Genomic DNA, 16,337 nt, shown 5'->3' with positions numbered 1-16,337 from the left:
GTATGCTCTGCATAGTGAAGACGGACAGGTCCATCCCTCTGCTCAGAGGGGATCAGCGGACAGATCCCTCGCTGATCTAGCGGATCCACTTGGCAGAGTCTGCGACATCTGCATCTAGGGGATGATGGGCAAGGGTGATGTCTTCTGATGCAGAAGATAGAACAAGGTAAACCTAGTTCAGTTTTTTTTTTTCCTTTTACACATTTTACACCAACTGGAGGTTTCAATAGGGGACGGGGACTTGGGAATTGTAGGCAGACCTCGCATTTTATGGCCCATCACATAAAAACGAACAGCTGCCAGACAGTGAATCGTAGTAGCTGCTTGTATGGCAGGTCAATTTTTTTCACATTTCAGTGCAAATATGAGATCCGAGGTCTTTTTGACCCGAGATCTCATATTTTAGAGGACCTGTCATGCTTTTTTTCGATCACAAGGGATGTTTACATTCCTTGTAATAGGAATAAAAGTGACAATTTATTTAAATTTTTTAAAAGAACAGTATAAAAATGAAAAAGGTAAAATAAATGAGAAAAATAATTTTTAAACGCGCCCTGTCCCGCCCAGCTCGCGTGCAGAAGTGAATGCATACGTGAGCAGTGCCCGCATACGAGAACGGTATTCAAACCACACATGTAAGGTATCACCGCGATCGGTAGAGCGGGAGAGATAATTCCAGCTTTAAAAAACTTCTCTGTAACTCAAAACATACCACCTGTAGAATTTTTAAAATGTCGCCTATGGAGATTTTTAAGGGTTAAAGTTTGTCGCCATTCCATGAGCGGTTGCAATTTTAAAACGCGACATGTTGGGTATCAATTTACTCGGCGTAACATTATCTTTCACAATCTATATATATAAAAAAATTGGGCTAACTTTACTGTGGTCTTATTCTTTTATTTAAAAAAAAAGTGTATTTTTTTCCCCACAAAAGTGCGCTTGTAAGGCCACTGTGCAAATATGGTGTGACAGAAAGTATTGCCACGGCCGCCATTTTATTCTCTAGGGTGTAATGTTTCGGGGTTCCAAGTCATTTTTTAGCAAAATAAAAACCCAAAAAACTGTTAACTTGTAAAACAACAAATCTCAGAAAGAGGCTTGATTATTAAGTGGTTAAAAGCCAACCAACTTTACAAACTAAAAACAAAAAAACAAAAAAACGTAATGGCAATTTTTTTAAATTGAGGAATTGAGGTAATGAATTGGTTTTCACAGCCAACATCATGAAGATTTACTTTATATTTCTCCGTGCCTCTGATGAGTTCGAAATTAATTACATTTGCTCATTAAAAATAAAATGATAAGTTAAAGAATGTGAACTAAAACATTTTATCTAACTTTTTTTTTTTTACAAGTCAAACAAACTAAAACAGGTTTTCTCCAATGAGAAACATTTATACCACACATTACAGACATTATACAGTACATTAAAGTGCAACTTTCAGTTAATATGAATTAAATATAATCCAGGTGCTTAAAAGAGATGCATATTTCTTTCTTTCTTTTCCTTATGCCGCATACACACCATCACTTTCTGTGAAGTAAAAAATGACGTTTTTGAAACTTCAATTTTCAAAGACAAAGTTGCCTACACACCATCGTTTTTCTCACAATGTTCTTGCAAAGTGAGGTTACGTTCACCACGTTTTACCATTGAAGTAGCTTCTGGGCATGCGTGGATGAAAAAACGTCTTAGAAAACGACGTTTTTTGCTACACACGGTCAATTTCTGTGAAGTAAAAAGTGCACTTTTGAAAAACGACACATAAAATTGAAGCATGCTTCAATTTTTTTTAGTCGTTTTTTTACAAGACATAAAACGACGTTTTCCCCCACACACAGTCAATTAAAGTGACGTTTTTAAAAACGTCATTTTTTTTCATCACATAAAGTGATGGTGTGTACGCGGCATTGAAGTCAGCCACAGCCGAAAAGCCTGCCAGCATGCTGTAGAGGAGAACCTGTGCTCTCTGCATGGAAGCAGTGGTCTCTCTGCAGATGTCTAACATGCTTCCTCATGGGTCAGAGATCTCCAATCAGAAAAGCCCAGCCTCCCTGATTTAATATCATATACACAGAATGATAAACATTTTATAGCAGTGGCAATATAGTGCAACAACTTTAAGAGTAGAGGGGAGGCTAGAACCTCAGTCAAATTGTATTGCCATCTGTGTCGCTATTACAGATTCTCCCTCACTTGCTGTTTATTCCTTGTCACTGGGAAAGCGCATAAAAGGGAAAAAAATCACTCTAATGGAGACCGGGGTAAAAGTAAAAACTCAACAGGGACTCACATTTTGAAATATGTTTGTATATTTGGGAGACAATGTCTGTAAATGCACTTGAGAGAAGATAAAATGCACCAAGAGCTACTCAGGTAACATCTGATTTTATAATGTGGTAATGTCATATACAGAGAAACTCTGCAATACAGTCTTCAATAACCCAACTTGGTTTAGACTAAAAGCCAAAAATCTAATCACCTGCTTTCTCACAACGACAGGACGGGCCACCTTGGCACTCTGTACTTGGCTCCTTGAGGGACAAGACGACATCTAGGTTCTCCCATTGGAATTCTGAGCATGGCATATGGTCACCTCCCTCCATGACACAACCTGGACTGACCCAATTAGCCTCATTACAGCGACAGCAATCCTTAACAGTACAGAGACGTGTACAGCGCAGGACAACGCTCTCTGCAAATCTTCCACCACAGAACCACACCTGCCGTCCTGCTGAGGGAACACCCAAGGAGAGACCAGAGAGCCAAAAATATTAATCATATCCCATAATAAGGGAACACTTTTATATGCCTGTGACCTTGTTAATGCAGAACTGTTAAAACAGTTCACCTCTGTATACCCTCTTCAGTCCAGAACAAGTTTGACATTTCCAATATGGGCCTACTGATTCAGCAAAAACATTGGGCCAGATTCACGTACGAGCGCGTATCTTTCTGCGGGCGTAGCGTATCCCATTTACGCTACGCCTCCGCAACTTGGACAGGCAAGTGCAGTATTCACAAAGCACTTGCTCCGTAAGTTGCGGCGGCGTAGCGTAAATTGGCCGGCGTAAGCCCGCCCAATTCAAAATAGGCTGGTAGGGGGCGTGTTGTATGTAAATGAATCGTGACCCCACGTAAATGACGCGCCTAACGAATGGCGTGTGCATGCTCAGTATCACATCGAATTTACTCCATAAGATACGCCAGGCCCAATGCCTGTGACGTGAACGTAACCTACGCACAGCCCCATTCACGTACGACTTACGTAAACAACGTAAAAAGATAAGCTTGCCGACATCCATACTTTGCATTGGCTGCGCCTCATATAGCAGGGGTAACTTTATGCTGGACGTAAGCCTAACCTAAACGGCGTAGCGGGCGCAAGTACGTTCGTGAATCTGCGTATCTACCTAATTTACATATTTGACGCGTAAATCTACGGAAGCGCCCCTTGCGGCCAGCGTAAATATTGCACCCAAGATACGACAGCGTAGGAGACTTACGCCGCTCGTATCTTGGCCAAATCTATGCGTAACTGATTCTAAGAATCAGGCGCATAGATACGACGGCTCACATTCGGACTTACGACGGCGTACGTGGAGATACGCCATCGTAAGTCCACTGTGAATCTGTAATGTCGGAAGGTTTTTTTATCTTCACGTATTCAATGCATTTAACAATTGTTCACTTGTATGATTATTTGTATTATATTGTCATGTTACAACCAAAAATGTAAATGTATTTATTGGGATTTTATGTGATAGACCAACACAAAGTGGCACATAATTGTGAAGTGGAAGGAAAATGATAAATGGTTTTCATAATTTTTTTTTTTTACAAAATATGCAAAAAGTGTGGCGTGCATTTGTATTCAGCCCCCCTGAGTCAATACTTTGTAGCACCACCTTTCACTGCAATTACAGCTGCAAGTATTTTTGGGGATGTTATACTGTAAATGGTAATGGCCATCTCCTGATTTTTTATTATCAAAAGGGAAAATTTTCCTTTTTTTTTTATTTAGTTATAAAAAAAACTGTTACTACCATAACCTACCACCAAAGAACAATCTAAAATAAATTCTCCTGCTCACGATGATTGCATCAATACCATATATGTATGCAATTTGTTGTTTGTACCCGTTTGTACCTGTAGTACAGCAGAATAGTGCGCATTTTACCCTTTTATCCTACCTAAAAACACACGGACACCAACTAACCCTGATACCAATTTTTTTTTTTTTTTTAATCCTACCCAAATTATACTGACCATGACCTTTGACCCTGACTTTTATCCTAAACACTAACCCTGGCACTGACCTAGATCAAACCTAGATATTTTTCTTAATTTTTATTATTAAATTATTTAAACATATTTATTTTTCTTGAAAAGTTGTTTTTTTCTCCTTGCGCAAAGAGAGAGAAAAAAAGAGATACAATGCATATGTTCTCTCCATTTATGGAGAGAGAAACACAGGGGCTGTATCGTTAGTACGGGACCCAGGGCTCCCGGTGAGACCGCTGCCTTTTATCAAACAGATCTACGAAGCTGGCCAGAACCAGCTCTTGAGGGAGTCTATTTCACATTTTCACAGCTCTTACTGTGAAGAAGCCTTTCCATATTTAGAGATTAAACCTTTTCCTCTAGATGTAAAGAGTGCCCCCTTGTCCTCTGATGACCTTAAAGTGAATAACTCAAAGCCCAATTCACTACCGTGTTTCCCCGAAAATAAGACCTACCCCAAAAATAAGACCTAGCATTATTTTCCAGGAGGGCTGCAATATAAGCCCTACCCCAAAAATAAGCCCTAGTTTAAAAATGCTTGTAAACTCCTATAATCCACTCTATTACAGTATTATATAATGTACAATGTGTGTGTTTCTGTAATATAAATGCCAGGAAGAGATCTCCGGCGGGTCACAGAAGTGCAGAGTGGCGCTATAATGAAGGTATTTGGCACAATTATATTACAGAAACCACACATTGTACATTATATATAATACTGTAATAGAGTGGATTATAGGATTTTACCAGCATTTTAACTCAGTTCACACTGCGGATTCCTGTCAGGCAGGGGGGAGAGAAGGGGGAGCACATTACATGGTAAGACCTACCCTGAAAATAAGCCCTACTGTGTCTTTTATTGCCAAAATTAATATAAGACCCAGGCTTATTTTCGGGGGAAACATGGTATATGGACCACTTATATATTTGTACATGTTGATCATATCCCCCTTTATTCTCCTCTTCTCAAGAGTGAATAAATTCAGCTCCTCTAATCTTTCCTCATAACCAAACTCCTCCATGCCTCTCATCAGTCCGGTTGCCCTTCTCTGCACTTTCTCCAGTTCCCCAGATATTCTTTTTGAGAATTGGTGACCAAAACTGAACTGCATGTTCCAGATGAGGTCTTACTAATTATACAACAGTGTTAGTGTGAACCTGGGGTAAAACTTTTATTTGGTCTCAGATCGATCGGGAAAGGCCTAGCCTCTACAGGTTTTTGTTACTGTCTTTTATGGAGATTCTCATCTCTTAGCAGTGTAGGGAGATTCTCACACAGAGACACAGACAAACACAAAAATATGTTTGTAGTTTGGAGAAGAGTAGAATAAATCCACAATGTTTTATTATTGTCTGTGCCTTCCAGGGACAACTGCTCCACCCAATTGTATTGTGTTAACATTAAAGCCGAACTCCAGGCAAAGAGCCAAATACTGTACACAGAAAAAAAAAAAAAACTTTTCATGTGACAACACTGAAGAAATTACACTTTGATACAATGTAAAGTAGTGAGTGTACAGCTTGTATAACAGTGTAAATTTACTGCCCCCTCAAAATAACTCAACACACAGCCATTAATGTCTAAACCGCTGGCAACCAATGCGAGTACACCCCTAAGTGAAAATGTCCAAATTGGGCCCCAAGTGTCAATATTTTGTGTGGCCATCATTATTTTCTAGCACTGTCTTAACCCTATTGGACATGGAGTTCACCAGAGCTTCACAGGTTGCCACTGGAGTCCTCTTCCACTCCTCCATGATGACATCACGGAGCTGGTGGATGTTGGAGACCTCGCATTCCTCCATCTTCTGTTTGTGGATGCCCCACCGATGCTCAATAGGGTTTAGGTCTGGAGACATGCTTGGCCAGTCCCCCACCTTTACACTCAGCTTCTTTAGCAAGGCAGTGGTCATCTTGGAGGTGTGTTTGGGGTTATGTTGGAATACTGCCCTGCCGCCCAGTCTCTGAAGGGAGGGGATCATGCTCTGATTCAGTATGTCACAGTACATGTTGGCATTCATGGTTCTCTCAGTGAACTGTAGCTCCCCAGTGCTGGCAGCTCTCATGCAGCCCCAGACCATGACACTCCCACCACCATGCTTGACTGTAGGCAAGACACACTTGTCTTTGTTCTCCTCACCTGGTTGTCACCACACACGCTTGACACCATCTGAACCAAATAGTTTATCTTGGTCTCAACAGACCACAGGACATGGTTCCAGTAATATAGGGAGCTATTTTATGTTTCAAAGGATGGAGCCTAATGCCGTGTACACACGACCATTTTTCGGGATGTAAAAAATGAAATTTTTAATGGTCTAGAAAAAAACGATGTTTTTTTCAAACCGATCGTTAAACCGGCCTTGCCTACACACGATCGTGAAAAAAAATGCTCTAGCAAAGCGCGGTGACGTACAACACGTACGACGGCACTATAAAGGGGAAGTTCCATTCGGATGGCGCCACCCTTAGGGCTGCTTTTGCTGATTCCGTGTTAGTAAAAGACGATTCGTGCTTTTCAGTCTGTTGCAGCATGATGAATGTGCTTACTCCATTACAAACGCTAGTTTTACCAGAACGAGCGCTCCCATCTCATAACTTTCTTCTGAGCATGCGCATTTTTTTCACGTCGTTAAAACCCACACAAGACCATTTTTTATGACGTTAAAAACGACAACGTTAAAAACGACGTGAAAAATTAGAGCATGTTCTAAATTTGTAATGCCCATTTTTTACATTGTGAAAAATGCTCTGGAGCCCACACACAATCGTTTTTAATGACATTAAAAAAAAAAAAAAATTTTTACAACCCGAAAAACGGTCGTGTGTACGCGGCATTAGAGTTTGGCTTACTGTTGAGATATGCTTTAGGCATTGGAGTGTCAAACTGCAGCCCTCCAGCTGTTGCTAAACTACAAGTCCCATCATGCCTCTGCCTTTTGGAACCACGCTTTTTTAATGGTCAGCCCTGCAGTGCCTCATGGGATTTGTACTTCTGGAACAGCTCGTAGGGTTAGGCAAGAATATAGGATTGGGGGGGAGGTAGGTGTAAAGGTCAGCCTAGGGGTCTGGTTAAGGTTGAAGGTATGGAGAAGTACTTTTTAAAGGGTTATATAAATAACAAATATGTGATACTTACCTCCACTGTGCAGTTCGTTTTGCACAGAGTGGCCCCGATCCACATCTTCTGGGGTCCCTCTGCGGCTGTCTCTGGTCCTCCCCGCAAGTACTGACCACAGTACTAGCCAGAGCCGCTCACTGTATCACTTGGCCCCTTGACGCGCCACGTCACTGGATGTGATTGACAGCAGCGCCAGCCAATGGCTGCGCTGCTCTCAATCCATCCGCTCTAGCTAATCAGCGGCCAGGCTGAGCGGCGAAGAGGACCTTGCATCAGATGTTTTTTCACCTTAATGCATAGATTGCATTAAGGTAAATTTTTTTTTTTTTACTTTACAACTCCTTTAAGCTTGCTGGTGTTGCTGAAAGCCCTACATTGAAAACTACTAGGCACCTGCCAGGCTCTTGCAGCCAAGACCCAATTTACAGGCACCTGGGGGGTTAACACTGTAAAATAGATATGTTGTTATGAACACATATGACTAATCTAACCAACCTACTAATTAGATCTATAAAAATAGCTAATTGCCTAAAATAATAGCTCTTCAAGATGCATAAAGAAAGAATGTTGCCACCCAAACCACCAATACATAAAATGATAAAGGTAAGGTGCACTGTTCTGAGAAATGACATGCAGCCATCCCTGGAGCAAGCGCATGTACACAGCAACGGGCTGCAAAGAGTCAGTGTCCCAAAGAAATGTTTCAGACAGTTATTTACAGAACTGCTCTGGGCCATTTTGTCACTAATTTTTATTACCTGTCCAGCAAGCAGAAGAACCCTGTAAATCCATTTTGCAGATATTCTACAATTTCTTCCACTATTAAAACTGATGCCACCCTAAGCCAAGAATCACTAATTACTACAATGTTTTTACAGTATCTTTGCCTTCAAGATTTTATTTTATTTCTTAAAGCAGACCTTGCAAAAAAGCAAAGTAGTCCAAAAGCAGAATTCCAGCCATAAATAAATAAAAATAAAGCGTTCATTTGGAGATAAAAACAAACAAAAACAGCTTCAATCCGAAGCATTCCCTGCAGTACTTTTGCGGCCCCTAGATGTCATGAGTCAGATGGCCAGCATCATGCAACCCACTTCTTATGCCGCGTACACACGATCGTTTTCAGCATGTCCAAAAAACCAAATTTTTCCAACTTCATCATTAAAAACGATATTGCCCACACACCATCGTTTTTGAAAAATGATGAACAAAGCGCGGTGATGTACACCACGTACGACGGCACTCTAAAGGGGAAGTTCTATTCGCCTTTGGGCTGCCTTTAGCTGATTCTTTGTTAGTAAAAGACGATTTGCACTTTTCTGTCTGTTACAGCGTGATGAATGTGCTTACTCCATTATAAACGGTAGTTTTACCTGAACGAGCGCTCCCGTCTCATAACTTGCTTCTGGGCATGCGCGGGTTTAAAACGTTTTTGCCCACACACGATCATTTTTAACAACACGAAAAACGACATTGAGTTGTCAGTCCGCCCCTGATACAGACCATAGTTTTTTTACCCATCCATTTAATGTTTTAATATGTAAATTTAAGCAGCCAAACAAGGACATGTGCAACACAATGAAACATCATGATGCAGTGGCGTATCTAGGGTATGGCAGCCATGGCAAGTGCCATAGGCGCCATGGGGGAGGGGAGGCAAAAAGCCTCCCCTTGCAAGAAAAAACTCCCACCAGTCCTCCCGCAGCTGCCTCCTGCACCAATATATCCCCCGGCGCGGCAGCTGGCACAGCAATTGCTAATATTGCTACTTGGCCTGGGGAGAGGATTGACAGGCGACCCCATGACGCCTGATGACTGGCCAGACTGAGTACACGTAGGGTAGGGTAACAGTGACGGAGGCAGAGCCAAATGCTCCGCCTACCCTCCTCTGCATGGCATCATCTTTTCCCTGGAGCTGGGAATGTGACATGAGGCGAGGAGGAGAAGAGAGGACGGGAAAAGGATTGGATGGCGGCCCGAAGGGCAACCCCCAGCAGTAGTGTCCCCCCTTGCATCCCCCTGTGTCCCCTGTTTGCACTGCATCCCTCTCTGTCCTCATAACACTGCGTCTCTCTGTCTGTCCCCAGCGTCCCTCTCTGTCCTTATTCCACTGTGTGCCTGTCTGTCCCTGGCTTCCCTCTCTGTCCCCAGTGTCCCTCTGTGGCCTCCTCGCACTGTGTCCCTCTCTGTCCTCCTCGCACTGTGTCCCTCTCTGTCCCCAGTGTCCCTCTGTGGCCTCCTCGCACTGTGTCCCTCTCTGTCCTCCTCGCACTGGGTCCCTCTCTGTCCTCCTCGCACAGTGTCCCTCTCTGTCCTCCTCGCACAGTGTCCCTCTCTGTCCTCCTCGCACAGTGTCCCTCTCTGTCCTCCTCGCACAGTGTCCCTCTCTGTCCCCAGTGTCCCTGGTTATCTGAAAGATGTGTTTCAAATGCTTTGACAGGGGCGCAGTTTCATTGCTTGCCATAGGCACCATTTTCACTAGATACGCCTCTGCCATGATGTTATCGGCTGGAAGAACAGATTAAATGGAGCATGTCTAACCAATTAAACTCAGGTAATCTGGGTAAACTGGTTTTGGACAATGTAAAAAATTCTGGGCACTTGTCCAGCTTCACAAAAGTGCTAAAAGAACAAACAGAATGCACTTTAATCTTGGTACTGGAGATATCCTTTACAAGCAATGGAGAATGTATCTGTGACATTCAATGAATGGATAAGATATTTTCTTTCTGAGCTTTATGGTCCTCTCTCTCTCTCCGTTCACAGAGGCAGCAAAGGGAGCCATTGGGTCCAGTTACTGTCAAACAAATCCTGTGAGCACAGAGTGATGGTGGCTGACTGTGGGTGTCTTTGGACACAGGCAGCGAGGCTTGGGAGCGAGCCCATAGGCGGTGGCAGGGACCCAAGAAGAGGAGTATGTGGTCAGGTCTGGGCAAAACCATTGCACAGAGCAGGTATGCAGGATTTATTTTTTTTACAAAAAATAACATAACATTTATTTGAAGCTTTGCAATCACTTTAAGATGAAACAACAGAAGACAAAAGCTTTGCGTTGTCATGCACATCTATATTTATATGACACGCAGCCTGAAAGAGCAAACATTTGTCTTCTGAGGTTTCATCTTAACCACTTCCATATAGGGCACTTACGCACCTTCCCGCTCAAGCCAATTTTCAGCTTTCAGCACTGTCGCACTTTGAATGGCAATTGCGCGGTCATGCTACACTGTACCCAAACAAAATTGGCGTCCCTTTTTCCCCACAAATAGAGCTTTCTTTTGGTGGTATTTGATCACCTCTGCGATTATTATTTTTTGCGCAACAATTAAAAAAAGACAGAAAATTTTGAAAGAAAATTAAGTTATTTTTTTCTGTAATTTTTTTTGCAAATAAGTACGTTTTCTCTTTCAATTACGGGCACTGATATGGTGGCACTGATGGGCACAGATGAGATGGCACTGGACATCGACGAGGTAGTACTGACGGGCACAGATGAGGTGGCACTGATTGGCGGCACTGGTATGCGGCACTGATGGGCACTCATAGGCGGCACTGATGGGCACTCATAGGCGGCACTGATGGGCACTCATGGGCGGCACTGATGGGCACTCATGGGCGGCACTTATGGGTGGCACAGATGGGCACTGTGGGGTGGCACAGATGGGCACTGTGGGGTGGCACTGATGGGCACTGTGGGGTGGCACTGATGGGCACTGTGGGGTGGCACTGTGGGGCAGCACTGATTTACTTATGTTGCCAGTCAGTGCCCATTTGTGGGCACTGATTGGCATCTTTTATTTTTTTTCCCCAGACTTTTCTTTTTCAGACTTTTTTTTACCCCCCTTTTTTTTGTTTTGCTCTTCCCTGGTGGGCTTCCCTGGTGGTCCATGTGGCGATCCGAGGGGGGGCTGCGCTTATAAACAATCAGCGCGAACCCCCCTGTCAGGAGAGCCGCCAATCGGCTCGCGTCTGTCAGACGCGAGTGAGGAAGAGCCATCAACGGCTCTTCCTGTTTACATCGTGATCAGCCGTGGTTGGACACGGCTGATCACGTGGTAAAGAGTCTCCGTGAGAGACTCTTTACCGAGATCGGTGTTGCGGGGTGTCAGACTGACACCCTGCAACAACGATCGCCACGATGCGCGCCCCCGGGGGCGCGCAGCGGCTCAGAATCCTGAGGACGTCATATGAGTCAGGATTCTACAACCACTTTGCCGACGTCAATATGTCATTGGCGGGCAGCAAGTGGTTAAAATGGATTTTAAAGCCGATAAGACACTGGTTGGTTAATTGACTCCTGTCTAAGTTGGCCCTAAGTGTATGTATGAATGCGAGCTAGGAACCTTAAAGCGGAGGTCCTGTAGCTGCTGACTTTTAATAAGGACACTTACCTGTCCAGGGTGCCCACAATGTCGGCAGCCAAAGCCGAGCAATCGCTCGGGTTCTCAGCTGCCCCACCGCCATCCTCGGTGAGGGAATCAGGAAGTGAAGCTTTGCGGCTTCACTGCCCGATTCCCTACTGCAAGCCGCGTGGCGCTATGTGAATGGGCGGATGTCTCCTGGGACACACACACGGTCGCAGAAGACATCGCTCCCCATTTCCCAGGAATTCAGCGTGAGGAGGAGAAGAAAGAAGACCACCGCGGACAAGGAAGTGGCACTTAGACCCCTTTCACATTGAGGAGTTTTTCAGGCGGTACAGCGCTAAAAATAGCGCTGCTATCCCGCCTGAAAAACTCCCTTACTGCAGACTCAATGTGAAACCAGAGGGCTTTCACACTGAGGCGATGCGCTGGCGGGAGACAAAAAAAATCTCCTGTCAGCAGCATCTTTGGAGCGGTGAGAGGAGCGGCATGTATACCGCTCCTTCACATTGAAAACAATGGGAAACCGCGGCAATACTGCCCGCAATGCGCCTCTATAGGAGGCGCATCGCGGGCGGTACTAACCCTTTATTGGCCGCTAGCGGGGGTTAATACCGCACCGCTAGCGGCTGATTCCTGCGGCAATCCCGGCGGTATAGCGCTGCTATTTTTAGCGGCATTATACCGTCACTGCGGCTCCCGCCCCAGTCTGAAAGGGGCCTAACACACAGCTCCTTTCTCTATCTGCAACGTAGAGAGCGTCCTGACACTCCTGCTCGCCTCCTCAAGGGAGGGGGCGAACACGACACTCCAACACCAGGGAGAAAGCCTTGCATTACTGTGTGGAGTTACAGACAGAAGAGAAGAACAGGAAGTGAGCATTTCTCAGAAGAAATAAGGACATTTAAAAGCAAAATTGAAGGATGAGGTAAGTGAAGGAGGACTGCACTAAGGTAGAGGAAGCTATTTAGGGGAAAAAAAATTGTACCTTTACAACCCCTTTAAGGTATTTATTACCTCACAGAGATCACAGTATTCCTCCTGATATTACCTTCATCTGCTTTCCTCACCGAAAATGATGGTGCCATCTTTGCTCACACACTATCCAGGGTCACCAAGTTGTAGTATGATCACTGGGGAAGAGGAGACTGAGAAAATGCTCCCTCCTGATTGCAGCAGTCTAACTGTCTCTCATTTGGAGAGACTGTCTTTTTTTTTTTTTTTTTTTTAAAACAAAATCCTTCATTTTCTGAACATGTTTATACAACTCTGAAAAATCAGGCAGTTCTCTTCAATTTCTTTCAAAATCTGGCGAAATACTGACAAGAATCAACACGTAGTACAACTTTACATGGAAAGTAGGTTGTTGCCCTGTAGTTAGTGACTAGTTATTATCGGTTATTTAGGTCACAGAAAAATGCATAGTCTGGAGAGATGCAATCATGTAAATGAACCTACAGTCTGAATCATCATAGCTGGGTTGGATTGCCTGGCAAGTTTTCATGTCACCACAATCCTCCGACGGGTTTCTCAGCCAAGCACCCCGACTTCTATATATTTTAGTACATTAACCCTCCTATAGACACAGGACATTTTGTACCATGAGCCCTCTGCTGGAATCAGAAGACAATGCAGAATACATTTCTACAATGACACAGGAGAGAGAGGGTGCGGAATTTAGATCTCCCTGACATTCCTAACAATTATAGTAAATTGTGAAAGGCCTAACAAACATTGCTTTAAAAGACAAGTTCACCTTTTAGGCCTCATGTACACTGCTGCTGGTAAACGGACATTCAGGAGCATTTGGGCATTTTTTTCAGCTGCTCCTGAACTTTCCTCTATGCTATCTTATCATAATCAACAAAGGGGAAATATATTGCGCTAAGGAAATTAAATGAAATGTGAATACTGATAATTTAATATATTCTCAATTATAGTACTTAATAAATCAAGCTGCAACACCTAAAAAAACATGTGATATACATGTGACAAGATAAAACAACAAGAGGGGAATAGGTTGCGCTAGAAAACTCGACACAACCTGACCATTGTGCATAAAAGTGCATGAATAAAAATGCGCCCTTAGTTATGGCGGCGTAACGTATTTGGTCCGGCGTAAGCCCGCCTAATTCAAATGGGGATGATGTGGGCGTGTTTTATGTATATTAACCGTGACCCCGCGTATTTGACGTATTTTAAGAACGGCACATGCGCCGTCCGTGGAATATCCCAGTGTGCATTGCTCCAAAGTACGCCGCAAGGACGTATTGGATTCGACGTGAGCGTAAATGACGTCCAGCCCTATTCGCGAATGACTTACGCAAACAACATAAAATTTTCAAAACTCGGCGCGGGAACGACATCCATACTTAACATTAGCTACGCCTTATATAGCAGGGGTAACTATACGCCGGAAAAAGCCTAACGTAAACGACGTAAAAAAATGCGCCGGCCGGATGTACGTTTCTGAATCGGCGTAAATACCTAATTAGCATATTCCTTGCGTAACTATACGGAAGCGCCACCTAGCGGCCAGCGTAAATATGCAGCCTAAGATACGACGGTGTAAGACACTTACGCCGGTCGGATCTTAGGGAAATCTATGCGTAACTGAGTCTCTGAATCAGTCGCATAGATACGACGGCGCGCACTCGGAGATACGATGGCGTATCTGGAGATACGCCGTCGTATCTCGTATCTGAATCCGGCCCACTGAATGAAAATAAAAAAATATATATGTAAATAATAAGTAAAAAAAAAAAAAAATACGAAATAGTCCCTCTGAATGATCAGACTGATACCAGGTGTTCAAACAACAAATATAAGAAAAAAATGAATAAATTGAAAAATGTAATGAAAAAAAAAAAAAAAAAAAAAAAAAATGTCCAATTTTAAATATATCCAAACAGTGAAAAAGTAAAAAGAAAGAAAGAATACAGTCCACCACCGATTCAGATAAGTGTTGATTGAAATTGGACAATTTTTTTCATTTTCATTTCATCTTTTCATTTATTCATTTTTTTCTTATATTTGTTGTTTGAACACCTGGTATCAGTCTGATCATTCAGAGGGACTATTTTGTATTTTTTATTCACTTAATATCATTCAGAGGGACTATTTTGTATTTTTTATTCACTTAATATATATATATATATATATATATATATATATATATTATTATTTTCATTCAGTATATTTAGTTTTTTATTCATGCACTTTTATGCACAATGTTCAGGTTGTGTCGAGTTTTCCAGCACAACCTATTCCCCTCTTGTTGTTTTACGCTATCTTATCAGTACATTTACACCGGGTCGTTTATAGTGATTTCTAGGCAGTGGAGTTTAGAAGCATTTTATCGAAAGAAAAAAAATAAATAAAAATGCGTTCAGGACAGATGATCAGAAGCATTTGAAACACCAAACGCATTTTCCCCCAAAATTGTTGCTCTCGTTTTGTTGTTCATAGCGCAAAAAATAAAAACCTCAGAGGTGATCAAATACCACCAAAAGAAAGCTCTATTTGTGGGGGGAAAAAAAAGGACATACATTTTGTTTGGGTACAGCAACGCACGGCCACGCAATCGTCAGTTAAAGCGCCGCAGAGCCGTATCGCAAAAAATGACCTGGTCAAAAGGGTAAATTCTTCCGGTCCTTAAAGGGGGGGGGGTTCCGCGGTCCAGACGTTTTTTTTCTCTGTTAATTTAACGCTTGTTAATGTTAACAAGCTTGTACTCACATGCCTTATGTTGCTACTGCCCCGCATTCTGATTTGGCATGAAATGTCACTTTATAAAAATATCCTCAGGACTTTTCCATTTTGCTTGTGGGCAGCGTGACGCCCACAAGCAAATACTTCCGGGAAGCGGACGTTTAAAATCCCGCGAGATTTCGTCTTTCGTCTAGTCTCCTGCAAAGCATGACGCTGTGCTCCCAGGAGACATAGCAAAAGACTCCCAGCGAATCACTCGGGCACACAGAAAGGGGAGCGACACGCCAACTCCCGCGGGAGACAGACCCGGAAGTGTGTGTGTCTTAAAGAATAAAGGTATTTAAATGCATTTAAAAATTATGCATAGGCAAATGTTGATGCAGATGATAAGATATATGGATAAGCTATACTTCACATTTAGAGTGAACCTCCGCTTTAAGTGGTTAAGCGTAGTTTGTGTGGAATTCTACTTTAAAGCCTAAATCTAGGCAGAAACATAAAAAGACAAAAACAAATACAGTATTTCGCTTAAAAAAATCATTAAATATATTTTTTAACCACTTCCATACCGCGCCTATTCTGGCACTTCTCTCCTTCATGTAAAAATCATAATTTTTTTGCTAGAAAATTACTCAGAACCCCCAAACATTATATATATATATATTTTTTTAGCAGACACGCTAAGGAACAAAGTGGCGGTCATTGCAACTTTTTATCTCGCACGATATTTGCGCAATCATTTTTCAAGCACCTTTTTAAAAAAACGGTTTCATGAATTAAAATAAATAAATAAAACAACAAAAAAAAACAGTAAAGTTAGCCAAATTTTTTTGTATAATGTGAAAGATGATTTTAC

At 42.7% G+C, this 16,337-nt stretch overlaps 1 protein-coding gene across 2 annotated transcripts in view; it reads right to left on the bottom strand.

Moving 5' to 3' along the window:
- Positions 1-16,337, bottom strand: part of FGD4 (FYVE, RhoGEF and PH domain containing 4) — a 199,529-nt gene that overhangs the window by 164,306 nt on the left and 18,886 nt on the right. The window contains exon 1 of one of the 2 annotated variants that reach the window (XM_040345760.1): positions 2,484-2,955. The exons of the other annotated variant lie outside the window; for it this stretch is intronic. Coding sequence (XP_040201694.1) covers positions 2,484-2,607 — 124 coding nt within the window. The 5' untranslated portion in view covers positions 2,608-2,955. Of the gene's footprint in view, positions 1-2,483; positions 2,956-16,337 lie in introns of those variants that run through there. 2 annotated transcript variants of the gene reach the window in all.

Source organism: Rana temporaria, chromosome 3 (genome assembly GCF_905171775.1).
Source record: "Rana temporaria chromosome 3, aRanTem1.1, whole genome shotgun sequence".
NCBI classification, from domain to species: domain Eukaryota; kingdom Metazoa; phylum Chordata; class Amphibia; order Anura; family Ranidae; genus Rana; species Rana temporaria.
This window is presented reverse-complemented; position numbering and strand designations above follow the sequence as displayed.